Source organism: Zosterops lateralis, assembly GCF_965231275.1.
Source record: "Zosterops lateralis genome assembly, chromosome: 5".
NCBI lineage: Eukaryota > Metazoa > Chordata > Aves > Passeriformes > Zosteropidae > Zosterops > Zosterops lateralis.
In genome coordinates, this window is record NC_139766.1 from 12979099 (window position 1) to 12994514 (window position 15416).

At 37.7% G+C, this 15416-nt stretch overlaps 1 protein-coding gene across 1 annotated transcript in view; it reads right to left on the reverse strand.

The window, feature by feature from the left end:
* STK32B (serine/threonine kinase 32B) overlaps positions 1–15416 on the reverse strand; it is a 156068-nt gene that overhangs the window by 69386 nt on the left and 71266 nt on the right. The window contains exon 4 of the mRNA XM_083860796.1: positions 886–1059. Coding sequence (XP_083716922.1) covers positions 886–1059 — 174 coding nt within the window. The remainder of the gene's footprint in view (positions 1–885; positions 1060–15416) is intronic.

Genomic DNA, 15416 nt, shown 5'->3' on the forward strand with positions numbered 1-15416 from the left:
TTTAAAGGAACTGGGGAGACCTATGGCACAACTTAAGTTTAGTTTGGTCTCTGAAAATCACATCCAGATTCTGCATACACAAAATCATAATTTTACATTCATCCCACTCTAAATCAGAAAAGATAACCCTGAATTTAGCCTAAGAAAGAGTAAAATAAAGGTTCAAGCCCATAATTTTATAATTTCATAGTTGCTGTGTTAACATAAAAATAGAAGTTGTCCCTGCTGCTTCAGTTAAATGCCAAAATGTTTAAGGAAAACAGACCCTGATTCCTGACACCTTTTTTGAAATGAATACTATCTTTGCTTCTGTATGGCAGAAAACCTAACAGATTGCTGTAATATAAAAAGTGCGAAAAAGATGCAGCCTCTATCATTGTTCCAACTGATTTGTACTATCATTCCTACTTCTCCACCTCTCTTCCTCCTGACCTTTGTGCAGATGCTGCAAGTAAAATAATTATTCTCAGCTTTAGGTTCCAAAACCATTCCCTGATGTGGTTATGGGAAGTCTTTGTACTGGATAACAACATTTTTGTGTTCAGTAACATTGGGCCACTGGAGAATTAAAAATAAATTAAAAGCAATCAGGATGCTGTTATGGGTTGTCTTTAGTATTTAAAGACCATAGTGGAAAATGTACATCATAGTATGAGATCAGAAGGAGAAAAGGGCAGTATGAGAAGGATACAAGGCTACTAAATGGGTCTGGACAGAAAAAAAGCACTTAAAAAGAAAACCTTTCAGAGCCAAGTTCCACCCTTGAATAGCAATGGGAACTTTTCAGAGGTTTTGAATAAACAGAACTATAAAATCAGATATATGATAAAATTCCTCTGCTCTGCCAAAAGCAAGCAGCCCATTCCTCAAATGAAATTCACTCACCTGTGAATAATGTGGTATCTCTGCAAATAATCCAAGGAAAGTGCCAGCTCACAAATGTACAGTTTAACAGTGCCTTCATTAAAGTGGACGTTCTGCTGCAAGTGATAACGCAGGTCACCTCCGAGTAAGAGATCAACCACCATGAACATGTCCTCTTCATCTTGGAAGGAATACCTGGAAAAAAGGGTTACAGCTGAGATCTCAGGGTGGATGATTTAGTCACAGCCATGCCTTGGGGTGGCTCTCATTAAGGAGATCCTGGCTAATCCCTGATTTGCTCAAAAGGCATGCACAGAAAAGGCATTCTCACTGCTGAGTCCTGCAAACAGGTTTTGGTTGTGGTGGGACTCTGGATATTTAAACGTGGTGCTTTGACCCCAGTGGACAACTAAGTACCATGCAGACACTCCCTCACTCCTCTTTCCTCCAGTGAGCTGGAGAGGAGAATTAGAAAAAAAGTTAAAACTTGTGTGTTGAGACAAAAATAGTTTAATAATTGAAAAAAGGAAGTATAATAATAGTACTAATGATAAAAACAGTAATAATTAAAATGAAAAGTAGAGAAAGAAAGAAAACTCGAGAAGAACAAATGATGTACAACTGCAGTGCTCACCACCCCCTGAGTGATGTTAAGCCTATCCCCCAGTACCAATCAGCCCTTCCCATCCAAATCCCCCAGTTTATATAAGCATGATGCTTTATGGTGTGGAATATCCCTTTAGACAGTTTGGATCAGCTGTCCCAGCTGTGCTCCCTCCCAGCTCCTTGTGCAGCTCCAACTGGCAGAGCATGAGCCACTGAAAATTCTTTGACTTATGGTGAGTACTGCTGAGCAAGAGCCAAAACATCAGAGTGTTGTCAACATTATTCTCATCCTGAATCCAAAACACAGCGCTGTTCTAATAAAAAGAAGACTAATTTAATCCCAGCTGAAAATGGAACATGAAGGCAAGCAGAACTTGAGCTACTGCCACACTACTGTCTTATTTTAAACATGGATTAACACCTGAAGGTTGATAAAACAGAATTTAAAATACCTTTAAGATTTTTACATTCTTAAATAAGCATGTACTCATTCAGGTGACAAAGTAGTACCATTAAAATGAAAGGCCTTGAAACACACTTGATATTTACACACATACAACTCTAGTTCAGTGCTTATGGAAAGTATCCCGGCAGCATTGAGAGCTGCTGTCTCAGGGGTATTTTCCAGATTCAATAAATATACACAATGTTCTATTAGCTGAGTATTTTTTACAGCTTGCAGCGGAGGTCCAAATTCAATAAGGACTAAACCTGCAATTTTACTGCCTAACAACACATTTTTTTTTTCAGTCAGCAACCTATATCTTATAAAATGAAAAAGTCTTCATGGTTACTGATGGAATTCTTCTGGACTCTTTCCCAGAACTGCCTGCTGAACACTCTGAGGACCAAATTTTGATGTGATTTAAATCCTGTAAATCCAAAGGTGTAGGCAGTCAATGTGCAGTGTATATATACATATCTAGTGTTTGGGCAAGCAGGAATTTCCATGTGTTTCTACTTACCTTGGCTATGCTGCCATTGCCCTGGTTTCTTGTGGTCTAAGTGAACCAACAGAACTCTCCAGATTTAGTTTCTAAATGCAACTGTATAAGATACAGTTTTCCCAAATGAGGAATGGTAAATACCTTATTTCTGATGTGAAATCACTCTTTTCTTAGAAATTGTTTTAGAATTAATTTTGATGTGAAGTTACATTATCTTATACCAGATATACATGGATTACTGAAGGTGATCCACACTGGAAGTGCCTCTTCCAGCACCTTTCCTCCCATGAGGTGTGTAATATATATTGGCTACAGATGTGATTCAGTTCTCCTGAACTGCAAAATTTATGCCAAGAAAATAAAAAAGGGCTTCCAGAAAATCTGTGCACACCCATGCCCCAGAGGCAGAAAAGTCTATATTAGATTATTTTAATTGACAGTTACGTACAGTTTTCACTTTCATTCCCAGGCTTGCACTTACTGAAATGAGGCACTGCTTAGGGGTTGTCACAGATGGTTCATTTTGAATTTAATGCTTGCTGTTCTTTCTGAACATAGTTCTGAGAAGTGACTTTCTCTCATACTCTGCTCTTCTGTTGCATTTCTGTGTGACTGCCAAATGCCAGGAGGGGAAAGTCATTTTATTTGCATCAAGCTTGCTCCTCAATAAGTCAAACCTCTGAAGCAAAACGGTAAAATGGGTGGCACATGGTGTCTGCTCACCTCTAGAGAGGCAGAATTTTGTAACACACAAACACATACACAGGTTAAAAAACCAGAAGGCTTCAAATATATTCAAATTCTTCCAAGTATTGTGCATTGCTGAGCCTGGAGCAATTGCAGAAGCAAAGCTTAAATGTGTAGTTACATTTAAGATTTTCTTTTTCTTTTTTGACATTTGTTATTTTAAGTGAAGAGATTCTAGCATTGAGCAGAGGTAAATTCATCATCATAGAATGGCTTTGGTTGGAAGGGGGTCTTAAAATCGTCTATTTCCAACCCCCCTTCCATGTATAGGGACACTTTGCACTGGACCACATTACTCAAAGCCTCATCCAACCTGTCCTTGAACACATCCAAGGATAGGACAGCCACAGTTGCTCTGGGCAATCTGTTCCAGTGCCTCAGCATCCTCCGAAAAATGTTAATTTTTCCCTTCAGTTATCACTTCAGTAAGGTACAGATTTTGTTTCTTTCTTTTTTATATTATTTTTAAAAATTTTGAAAAAAAATTGCAAATTGAAAACTCTACTTAAATGATAAGTGAAATTGTGTCTTGTCTGGGAATAAAGAGCACTCTTGGTGCCTAAAGTAATGTTTCTACATGTCAGTAGAAATGGTACTGATGCACCTCTAGTCTTGAGATAAATGTCTGTAGTCATTTTTTTTGAGCAGAGTGTGAAAGCAGGGTAAACAATGGCTGTTGTGAACTTGCTTTTAATGCAATGATTATTCCTTTTTTTTTTTTTTTTTTTAATTATGAGTATGTTTCAAGGTGAATGTTCAGTCTAGACAAAAGACCCATGAGAACCAGAAATAAATGTAAAATCTTGTTCACATCCAGATAAATGCTAACACTTGGTGGAACATGATTTTCATTCCAAACATATTTTTAAGCTGAGGTACTCTGGTGTTGTGTGCTTGTGAGTAGGGAATGGTGGTCCATTATCACCTGCCAGGCAAGCTTTTGTGCATCTGTAATTGTTAATGATTTAAAAGAGAGATCAAACAAAGCTTTCCTACAGGGCTCAACCAACCTCCACCCACTCACTGCCTTGGGACTCTCAGGGCCTCAGGCATCTCTGGGAATCCAGGCTGGGATGACAACAGATGGGTTTTGTCCAGGGGCTGTTAGATTTGCCAGTGAATCAATCTCCTGCTACATTGCCTTTCCTCTCAGGTAAGCACACCAAGTGCAATCCCTACAGACAGAGGTACAAGGTTCCAGAAGTGACTGTACCTCTAGAACAAAGTACTTTGAATCCAAACACAAAAACCAAACAAAGAACCCAAATAAACAAAACATTCAACAAAACCAAAAATACCTCCACAACACCAAAACTAAGCTGGGAGACATTCAAAAATACAGGTAATGTTTGAAGAACTAGGCAGCCTTCCCAAATAGGACACTTCTCAGATTTGTCTGGGCCATCTTGACTAGATCATGACTTGGTAGGAAAGGTTGGAGCAGCTGATCCTTGAGATCCTTCTACCCTTTTATTCTATGATTCTGTGATCTTTCATGACCTGTGGAGGGAGCACAGGTCAGTTTTATTTAGAAGTTGAAAATAGAATATTGCACACCAAGACATAGTGTTTGTGAAGCTCCCTATATCCTCTCTGATGTTCTGTTCTTGCACTCAGGGCCACAGTTAGTCTTTTTCTTTTGTACTGATATGTGTCTCTGGTAACTCTTCTAACCCTGCCAGAAGTATTGTGCATACTGGTTTGGTTAAGGCATAAGCTGTATGGGCATGGTTTGAAGGAACATGTACATAGATGTGTTCAGTCTGTCAGCAGATTTCTCCACCCCCGCTAAATTCCACCACATCATGCCGATCTCACATCTGTTCTCATGGATGATGGTGCTTTCCCTGCATGAGGCAGGTCCCTGGTTTGACCCAGCTGGAACAATCCATGGGTGGAATTTCTCTGTGTGGATCAAACCATAGTGTGATTAAGACCACTCCAAGACATTTTCTGGAGGGCAAAGAAATTCATCCTAATGAAACCATGTGTCTTTGACCTAGAGGACATCTTGGGCATGGCAAACAGGGGAAGGTCTCTGGAGCCGACAGGCATTCCACCAAGCAGATCTTGCAGCTACCAATTTCTGAGCTCCTGAATGCAGAGCAGGAGTTTCTCCAGGTCCTGCTGTGCAGTCAGGTAACAAATGGTATTGCTTTCCTTCTACCCTGTTTAAGGAATAACAGGACTTTGTGCACCAGCTTAGACAAGTTTGGTTTGTCATGGTCACAAGAGATCTAGTCCGATGCCTCTCTCCCTCAGACAAATCCAGTATTCTGTCTTTACATAAGAAATAAAATATTACCTTTATCTTTTTTTCTAGTTCAATATTTTAAGATATAAGAGCTTTTGATATATTGGTCTAAGAATTGAAATAGACAAGTAAATATTGGCCATGGGAGAAAGGAGTCTTTGAAAATGTTGCTGCTAGTTGGGGAGGGGCTGATGGCAAATCAGACCAGTGGAGATTAGTTTTTGAGCAAACACTGTCATTTTACTTTTGTAAGCTTCTTATCTGCTCAAAGGTAAATTACATAGAAAAGGATTGATTGGTTTTTGAAATAAATTCAGGAGTTGTTTGGGATTTTTATGTTAAGCAGGTAGCTGAGAAATACTTTCTGAATGAATTGTAAGGTTGTGACTTATGTTGAATATTAATCAATTGATATTGAATACCATTAATACATTATTAGTTACCCTAAAGACAAAAACCTCCTTGAAATAAAAGAGTAAATGACTTGAAGTAATAGTTCCTGTTTGTTTCTTAAATAGCATCATTCTCTAATTACAGGAAAACTGTTCTAAACACAGAGCCATCCTCTGCTTTCACTTGGTTGAAGAAAAGTTTTAATGCATTATAATAATTTTTCTCCAAATTAAAATAAAATAATAAATCGCATAACAAACAGGGAATTGAAATTTTGGGTATCTTCAGACTGGAAGATAAACTATTATTGAACACAGTCCTAGATGGAAAGACATTTAAACAAAGTATTTTTTGAATAAATTATATCTATTTCCACATTTATATCTGTATATTTGTTTTAGTAATATCTAAATTTTGTATTTATATCATATTTGTATTTATTATTTGTAACCCTGTCTTCACAAAAGCAGTTACAGTTGAATTATTAAGATCATTTTCCCCCCTTTCATTCCTTCTTTTTAGTTAACCAGGGTAATTTTTCATTGAAATCCTTCCAGTGGAGGCACCCAGTATTCATATATCTTGTTTCATATGAATTACCTGGGAAAAAGGACATAATGATGGATATTTTATATATGACTTAAATTAAAGATAGAAACACATTAGAAAAATTTCATCATTAAGACCAAACCTAACTTCATAATCTTGAGATAATCAGTTAAAGCGAGATTTGCACAGTTTATACATTCAGATGACACTTCTGCTTTCCACTGAGTATGACAAATGATTGATCCTTGGTGTTTCCTAACTACAATATTAAAGAATTTTTTTCCAGTTTTCCCCTGGCAACATTAAAGGGACATGGTAATTTTTCAATGACACAAACCCCCCACCAGTAACTGTAGATTTTCCCAGTGTAGATGTAGATGCCATTTCTTGATATGGTTACCTTGCTTTTTTTCTTACCAGTCCAATTTGTGTAACTATGTAATAGAATACTCCTCACCCTCTGTAAAGCAAAAGGTTTACCCAAGACTTGCTGCATTGAAAAAGAACAGATCACTTAAAGGCTTGAATAATTTGACATTTGCCAAAGAACAGTTAGAGAAGAAAAATAACAGTCCAGAGCTCTCTTGTGTGGGTATGGTGGAATAAAATGTAGACATAATATAAGCTGGTATAAGTACAGGTTATAATACAGGTGCCAAAAATAGCAACTTTGATCAGTCAAACATAAAATCATTACAAATTTCCCCATGCTGAGAAGGTGTGCTGAAAACTGTTACACCCACTGTGACTACAAATAGCAAATACTTACCTTTGAATTATGTTTTTCATAAAACCAAATGTCCAAGCCAATCAAATGAAAGTTTTTAAGTTTGCGTGTTCCTGCAGCCAAGGACAAGACATAAGAGACAAAGCCTCAAGATTTATTAACTTTGTAAATACAAATATGCAAGTATTTTGAAGGAATGTTGGAAATGTTCCTTAGTAATGTCTGTTTTGTTTACATTTCTATAGATTTCTTTCTTATTTTGGAAAATGGATGAACGTTATTTATTGAAATTTGAGATTTGTGCTTGCAAAGTCTAATAGAAATCTATTGTTGGAAAGAAAAGGAAATATGCCTATTTCCAAACTGAGAAATACAAGAGTCATTTCTACAAATGCAAAATACAATTATTGATCAATGTTGTTTTGAAGTATTTAGGTTCTTTGTGAGTCCTGATCATTTAAGATGGTTTGTTTTAGAGCACATTTTCTTTCACTCCTTCACCTGGTTTTAATCAACCAATGTTTCGCTCCACCTAGAAGAAGCTTCTTTGTTTTTGCCTATGATTTTGCAAATGCTAGGGGAGTAAGAGGTCATTTGAGATGTGGGTTATGGTAATAACTGTAGATTGTGAAAAAGGGCAGGTTTGGATTTGATGTTAGGAAGAAATTCTTTACTCAGAGGCACTGGAACAGGTTGTCCAGAGAAGCTGAAGATGACCCTTTCATGGAAGTGTTCAAGGCTAGGTTGGATGGGGCTTTGAGCAGCTTGGTCTAGTCCCTGCTCATTGGAAGTAGATGATCATTACGGATCCTCCCAACCCTAATCATTCCATAAAAATATGGTATTCTGTTTGTCTTTCATCATGGTGATATGGTAGAGAAACCATGAGAGAACCATGTGGTTAAATGTAGGTGGTCATCTACTAAATGAGAAAGAGTTCTTACTGTTTTCTGTTCCTTTTAGGCTGGGACTAAAGAGTTTAGATCCAGGGTTTGCATACAACCCACAGTCATGTGAGGTCTTTTATTGTGCTTAAGTAGCGTTCACTGAACATTGCAATAGACAGACAGGATAATTTTGGATGGAAAAGCTCTTCAGATGTTAGCAATTCCAAATTCCAACCTCCTCAAAGCAGGACTAATTTCAAACTAGGTCAGGTTTCTTGGGGCCTTATCCAGGGCAGTTTTGAAAATCTCCAAGGATGAAAATTCCACAACCTCTCAGGGAAGCGTGTTCCAGCCACTCATTTGGTCTTGAAGAGACATTTTGCTTATATCCAGTTAGGATTTCTCCTGCTGACCTATGTCACCTGTGTCACTCATCCTTTCGGTGTATATGAGGTTTTCTCCATCTGTAGGTATTGCCATCTTCATGTCATCACTACCACATTCTTGGAAAATGGCTGTAATCAGTTCCTTCCTTCAGCTCAGCAGTGTCATGTCCCTGCTCTGCTCCCTAACCCAGGAACAATGATGCTTCCTCAGATCTTGTAGAAAAGGGCTGGATGAACTTACTCCAAGGAAGGCTGCTGCAGTAGGAAAATTTTGAGACAATAAGTGACTTTAATTGAAACTTTCATGAACACTTGTTTAAAGCCTAGAAAATTTTAGACAAATAGGATGAATATTTGGTACATTATGAACAATCAAATGGAGGAAAAAAGGCACATTGCTATCAGTTACTGTGACTCTGGAAACATTTTTATTCCCACATATTAAGAGCTCTCTTTTTGCAAATGGCTGGTCTCTGAAAGTGTTTTCTCATAATTTGTTTTTCAGGAGAAAATTAATTACTTTTCTGGCTCATTTGCTCATATACTTGTAGACTTAATGGCACAGTCTCATGATAAAGTCTGTGTTTTCTCAAATATTATTAGACCAATGATAAAGTAAGACTTGCAAATGAATGCAAAATAGGCTCATTTCTCAGTCTATTTGTTTAGGATTTTTAGCAGACTTGGATGCAATATCCTCAAAGCTCATTTTAATTGTTCTGCTATCATGAAAAGCATGGCAGCTTTCACCAGCCTCACTCACTTTTACTCTCTGAAACCAAAGTCAGCTTCATTCTTCATCAGTTATTTTCCAAGTGTTTTAACTTTCATTTATCTTGTGTTGAGTGGAAAAAAGAAAGTCTCCACTATCTTCTGTTCTACTTATAGTCTTTTAAATAGGTACATCACAATTACACATGAGAGCTCTATTCTGATTGAATTAAGACATATAGAGAAGGCATTTGGGATTTGTTGATACTCTCATCTGGATGCAGCCTCTAAACTCCATTCAGCTGTGTTGGAGATGTGCTGTACTTGGCAAATGTTCACCAAGTTCTTCATTATCACTTTGTGTTATTATCACTGCCAATTTATAGCACTTCATATGCACGTGGCACTACAGCAGTAGCAATTATGTGTATAGTGCCAACCAGTCTCTCTTGTCCCCAGCTTGTCTCAAGCACTTCCAATTAAAGCAGGCAACAGACAGCTTGTGTGACAAACCCAGGGAAACTATTCACACAAACAAGGGCTCCACTACCAATACAGAAAACTGCTCACCTAGGAAAATAGGTACTTGAGAAATTTTGGGGTGAGGAAAAAGCTCATGGGGAATAATGGACTGAAAATTTGGACTCCATTTGAGATGCATGTCAAGATCTCAGTCTGTAACTGGCAAAGCTTGATATATTCATAAAGTATGGAATAACAGAATATTTTAGATTGGAAAGGAGCTGCACGATCAAGTCCCACCATTAACCCAGGACTGCCAAGTCTACCACTAAACTGTGTCCTAAAGAGCCACATCTATATGCCTTTTAAATGCCTCCAGGGATGGTTACTCTACCACTTCTTGGGGCAGCATGTTCCAATGCTTGACATGGTCCATCCTGAAAAGTAGAAAATCAAGCATAAGAAGGAATTCAGCATGAATGAACAAGGAGATCCTAACTGAACTCAGACAGTAAAAATAAGTGTACAAGAGGTGGAAGCAGGTGGGTGATCCAGAAAGAACACAGAGTTCTTATCTGATATTGCAGTGATAGGGTTAGGAACGCCAAGGCTGACCTGGAGTACTGCATCCAATTCTTGCCTCCCCAGTCCATGGAGAGTAAAGTGCAGGGCCACAAAGATGAATAAAGGACTGGAGCATTTTTCATATGAGGAAAGGTTGGGAGAGCTGGGACTGTTCACGCTGGAGAAGAGCAGGTTTAGGTGGGATCTCATCAGTGTGTACAAACACCTGATGGGCAGAAATGAAGAAGAGGGAGACAGACTCTTTTTTGTGGTGCTCTGGGACAGGACAAGAGGTGTTGAGCACAAATTAAAACACAGTAATCCCGTGTGAACACAAGGAAATTCTTCTTCTGTGAGGATTCTCAAACATTGGTTTGACAGGTTGCTCAGAGAGGCTGTGGAGCCTTCCTTTGAGGAGATACTAAAATCCCAACTGGGCAACCTGTCTTGGGTGACTCTGCTTGAGCTGAGAGTTTGTATCAGGTGAACTCAAGATGTCACTTCTAAACTAAACAATTCTATGATTCTGCAACCTTTTCATTGCAACAGCTACCTGGTTATCTAAACTACATACAATTAAAGGAGTGTTGAATAACAGAATTTGAGCACAGGTTTGTCTCATAGAGAATCTCCTCTGTTTCTCTTTCCTCTTTCTCATAACCTCATTATTTGAGGTTCACAGTTCTTCATTTAGTGGAAGGTTTTAAAAATTAGTTACCAATGCTAATAGCTAACTACTAAACAAGGATTTCAGTTTGATCAAATAACCCAAAGTTTTAGAGCACAGAGCAATAAAATTGTGCTGGGACAACAGAAGCTAACGAAAGAAGACTGTTATGGGTCTGGACTTAGGCTTTCTTGAAACCCAAAGTTCAGCAATCAAACTTCTGATAGATGACAATGAATGATTCCAAACTCTTTCTATTTTTAGCTTTAAACACTGTTTCTATCTTAGAGACAATTTTGTGTCTTTTTTTTTTTTTTTTTCAGTTTTATGAAGCAAAGAAACATCAAAATTGCAGCACTTATCATTAAGCTTCAATCATAACAAATTTAATCTTCAGTACGTGATTCATTGAATGAACAACAGAGCACATACTGGGGTTAAGAATAGGTGAGGTTTTTGCTGTGTATAACCTTAGACACTGCACTGATTGTGTATGTGTATCTCTGTGTGTTTGGCACCCTGCATGGGTTGAGAGGCTTAAAATAGTGCTTTTCTTTTTCATTTATTTAGCCATGAACAAGATTTCCCTCTGAGCTACACAAACCCCTTCATTTTCCTGGTATGAAACCTAGAAAAGTCAGATCAATCTTTCCTTGCATGCATACACCTTCTATAGTTAGTTTACTCACTAGAATTGGACAGATTTCCTATCATCCCTTTCCTTCTTCCTGACTTCACTGTAAATGAAAATTCCTCACTGCTAATAAAATAAAGGTTCATTTTTGTTAGAAATACATAAACATCTTCAACCAGCTTCCAGAGAATCTCCTCCAGTATAATCCTCGTGAATAAAGCCAGCTACTCGAAAGGTTTCACTTAAGCAGCTTCTCTTATTTTCTGTCAATAAAAGAGTTAATTTTAAACTATGTTAATTAAAAATTTAAAAGTATGATGCTTTCAATCACATGTAGATGCCTACTAACATTTTCAGACATTCCTCTTAGTATGATGTACCTTATTTCTTAATTGTGGGCATTTCTAAAATGTTAAAATAAATTAAACAAGATGGACCAAAACACATTTCACTCTGTTGAATCTTTACTATCTCATTTCAGACTTACCCTCTTAATTGGCATGCAAGTTATTTTACAAGCTTTCCAAACCCAAAAGATGAAGCAAAAATCTGAATAGTAATGTGAAGGATGTAGTGCAAAACAAATTAGGCTTATTGTTTCTCTGTCATTTTAAACGAGGACAGAAAGCTGTTTTCAGTTTCAATTTAAAGATAATTTCTTTCATACAAAAATTTCCTTACAAAATTTAATTTCCATGCAAAAAACCAATTCTTCTGGAAGGAATGTAAGAGAACAGTGTGATTTAAGTGGTTCTTCAAGCAGCATGAGCATACACGAAATAATCTTTTTTTTTTTTTTTTTACTGTTTTTTCTCATCCATACACCATATCTAGGAGAAACCTTAAAAATCCAAATCCAGATTCTTAGACCCAGTTTTGTCCAGACTATCTTTGGGCACATGATTAATGTACTTTGGGTTAGAAAACAGTTTCTCTGTGGTCACTGTGCATTAAGCAGAACACCCATGGTCCTGCCCACAGCTGTGGTAACGCCCCCCTGGAATGTCTCTCTTTTTCCCACTGATTACAGCAGCAGACCAAGGCAAAGAGGCTGATGTCTGATGCAAGCTCATAAGAATTCAAGTTCTCTAGAGCTTATCCTTTCTGTTTTAGGAAGTCCCTAATATGGTCAGCCCATCACATTCACATGTACATTTTGACTGGTACAGAAGGGTTGGTAATTATGATTCTCAGAGAACGTTTTTTGTTTGATCAGCAGAGAAAAATATAAGACAGATTTTCTGATTTACGCTGGTCTTACAAATTCTAAGTTCCTTCCTGTGGTGCATATCTTGCTTCTGATCACTTAATTGATTTTACATTTAACAGACCTTCACCTATTGATGTTAAAAAGACATGAAAGGTAATAACTTGCAAATACAACGTGTTACGATGAGCCAGGAAAAAAGGCAAATAATGAAAATTTCCCTAATTTTCTATCTATGTTGCCTCAACATAGAAGAAGCTTTTTGATAATGTTCAATTTCATGAAAACAGAAGCTTGTTCTTTAATAAGAACCAGATTTAGTGCAAAGAGACAAGGAAAGAGTGAGGAGCCCTTCAGGTTAGGGATCCTTAATTAAGAAAATTCTTTAAGGCAGTTATAGGAATAAGTAAAATAAATAAACATAGCCAATTGTCCTGTGCTTTTTTTTTTTTTTTTTAAATTTCTTTTTTTATGTTGCTGTCTCTACACTAACCTCAGCTTATCAGTGAAGCACAAAGGAAGAAAAGCTGCTCAAAAATCTCTGTTTAACACATCTTTCTCCCACATGATGATAAGCAATTGAATTTCTCCAAACACTGCAGTGATCAAGTTACCTGCATTGGCTCACAGTGCAGCAGTGTAGGGGTTCAGCCTTGGACATCTCTGTGGTTCTCAGCCAGCAGCATTTTGTGCTCATTAATTTGAATATGACCAGTCAGATAAATCAACACCCATGATTCTTAGTGTTCTGTTTCATGGCAGCTCTTGTGCCATAGGAGGCAATCAGGCTTCCATTTATATTTTGTGTATGTGCCACATCTTCATGTTCCCTCCTTTTCCTAGCATGTGAAGTGGAACATCTTCCCTTGGTAGATCTTTTGGGTCTTTTTGTTTTCTGAAATGTGCAGCACTGTGATTACTTTTAGGAACATTCTTTGATGCTCTCAGCAGATAGAGAAGGTGTTTAATACAGTTCTTAGAGCATAGTTAGAACTATAGCTCTAAAGAAAAAAAAAAAGGAAATCCTTTTACAGCTTTATTTTATCCATGAGTTAGGCAAATCTCTGAGTACAAATATATTTTTCAGAGAGGATATGCTGAATGGGAATTTATGATCTCATCAAGTGAAAAAAAAACAAAACGCAAACCCAAATTCTAGTTCTGCCTGTATTGTCTTTGTTTAAATTTTCTGGGAATGGATCTCAATAATTCACTCTTCTTTATTCATTGTAACTGCTGCCAAAGAGCAATATTTTTTCATGGCATAAATGTATTTCAGAATAGGAATAATCAAACCTCACCACCACTATTAGATTCAGCATGTTGTTTTTTCAATTCCAATTATAGTCACAATAAATGTTAAGATTTGTTATAAAACTGAGATAACTCTTGCCTTTCTAATTTATAGTTGAGTTTATCAAGTTGATTCAGAGCAATCACAAAGAAGCAACTTCAGATGTCAACTACTATCATTCTATCTCAACTCAGACATTTAAATTATTCTGCAAAATTGTCTGTCAAGCCTTCGGTGTTTCCTCTGCTTTTAAATTTAACATGTCAGAGTCATGTTATTTGTGGTAACATTGCTTAGGTTAAAAGAGGTGCAGAGAGGAGGAGCATGTCAAATTGTCAGGAACAAGGGAGAGACCCCAGTAAGAGCAAAGAACATCACCTTCAAAAGCACCATTGCACCAAGGAGGGGTCATGAACTAAATCCAGGGCAAGGGCCTTTGTCGTCAGGCATCTTTTTCCAGATGCAAAAGAAGGAGACATGAAGGAATAATACTGAATGCTGCCTCACAGGCATTACTTTCCAGCTTCCACATATAAGGCTTCTTGAACCACTATTCCTGTGTTCAGAATACAACAAAATGCAGGAGTTATTAATTTAATACAGTGGATATAAATGGATTTACTGGTGTCTATCAGGAAGACTCCCCTGACTGCATGTTCTGCACTACTGCAGGCCACCTGCCAGAGACAGGTTGTGCCATTGGTTAAGAAGATGGGACAAGGAATAAACTGGATGCAATGGTTGTGGACGGCCAAATCTACAGTGGAAGAGCTACAGCCCATTCTCTGTATGGATGAGCAAATGGCTGGACAGTTGCTTTTTCCAGGGACTCGGGAGAGGATGGAATTTTGCTTCCTTTCCTGACCCCCTGCCTCTGCACAACTATGTCCTGATCTTACCTTGAATCTCTCTTAAACTGTTTCCTTATAAAGAAAATAGGAGGGGAAAAGAAAATTTAAGCAACTGTACTTCAAAACTAGTTTCAGTGATGCTTATAAATGTCCATGGAAATATCACATTTTTCTTTTTCTTTTTAACGTGTACCCAAACACTACAAATCTGGGAAAGGCACCAGCCTGGTGACATGACAGTTTCAGAGCAGGGCAGCCCAGACACTGAGGTGGGTGTAGATCTGGCTCAGGCAATCCAGCAGCCTGCAGATGGAGGAAGAAGGCAGAAATCCAACCTGGGAGTTCTTTCTTCTTCACAACCCTCTAGCAAAGGAATCAAGAGTCTAGCTGTCTAACAGTCCTCCAGGCAAGACAAGGAAGGGGCAAGTTTCCAAAAACTTTTTTTCTTAATTGACATGTCTTCTGTTCATTTGATTCGCGTTAATTGAGGTTCTTCTCACTTTTCTGTGCAAGACTCAGCCAAGTTCAAACAGCAAATTTATCTTACTGCACATGAAGAGAAAATGGTTATAAGCTGTCCCCCCAAGTTGTATTTGTCTTAATTTGAAGTAATAATTGAAGTGGGTCTGACTCTCAGTGCTAAGGCTGGCAGCTGTAGCTAAATTG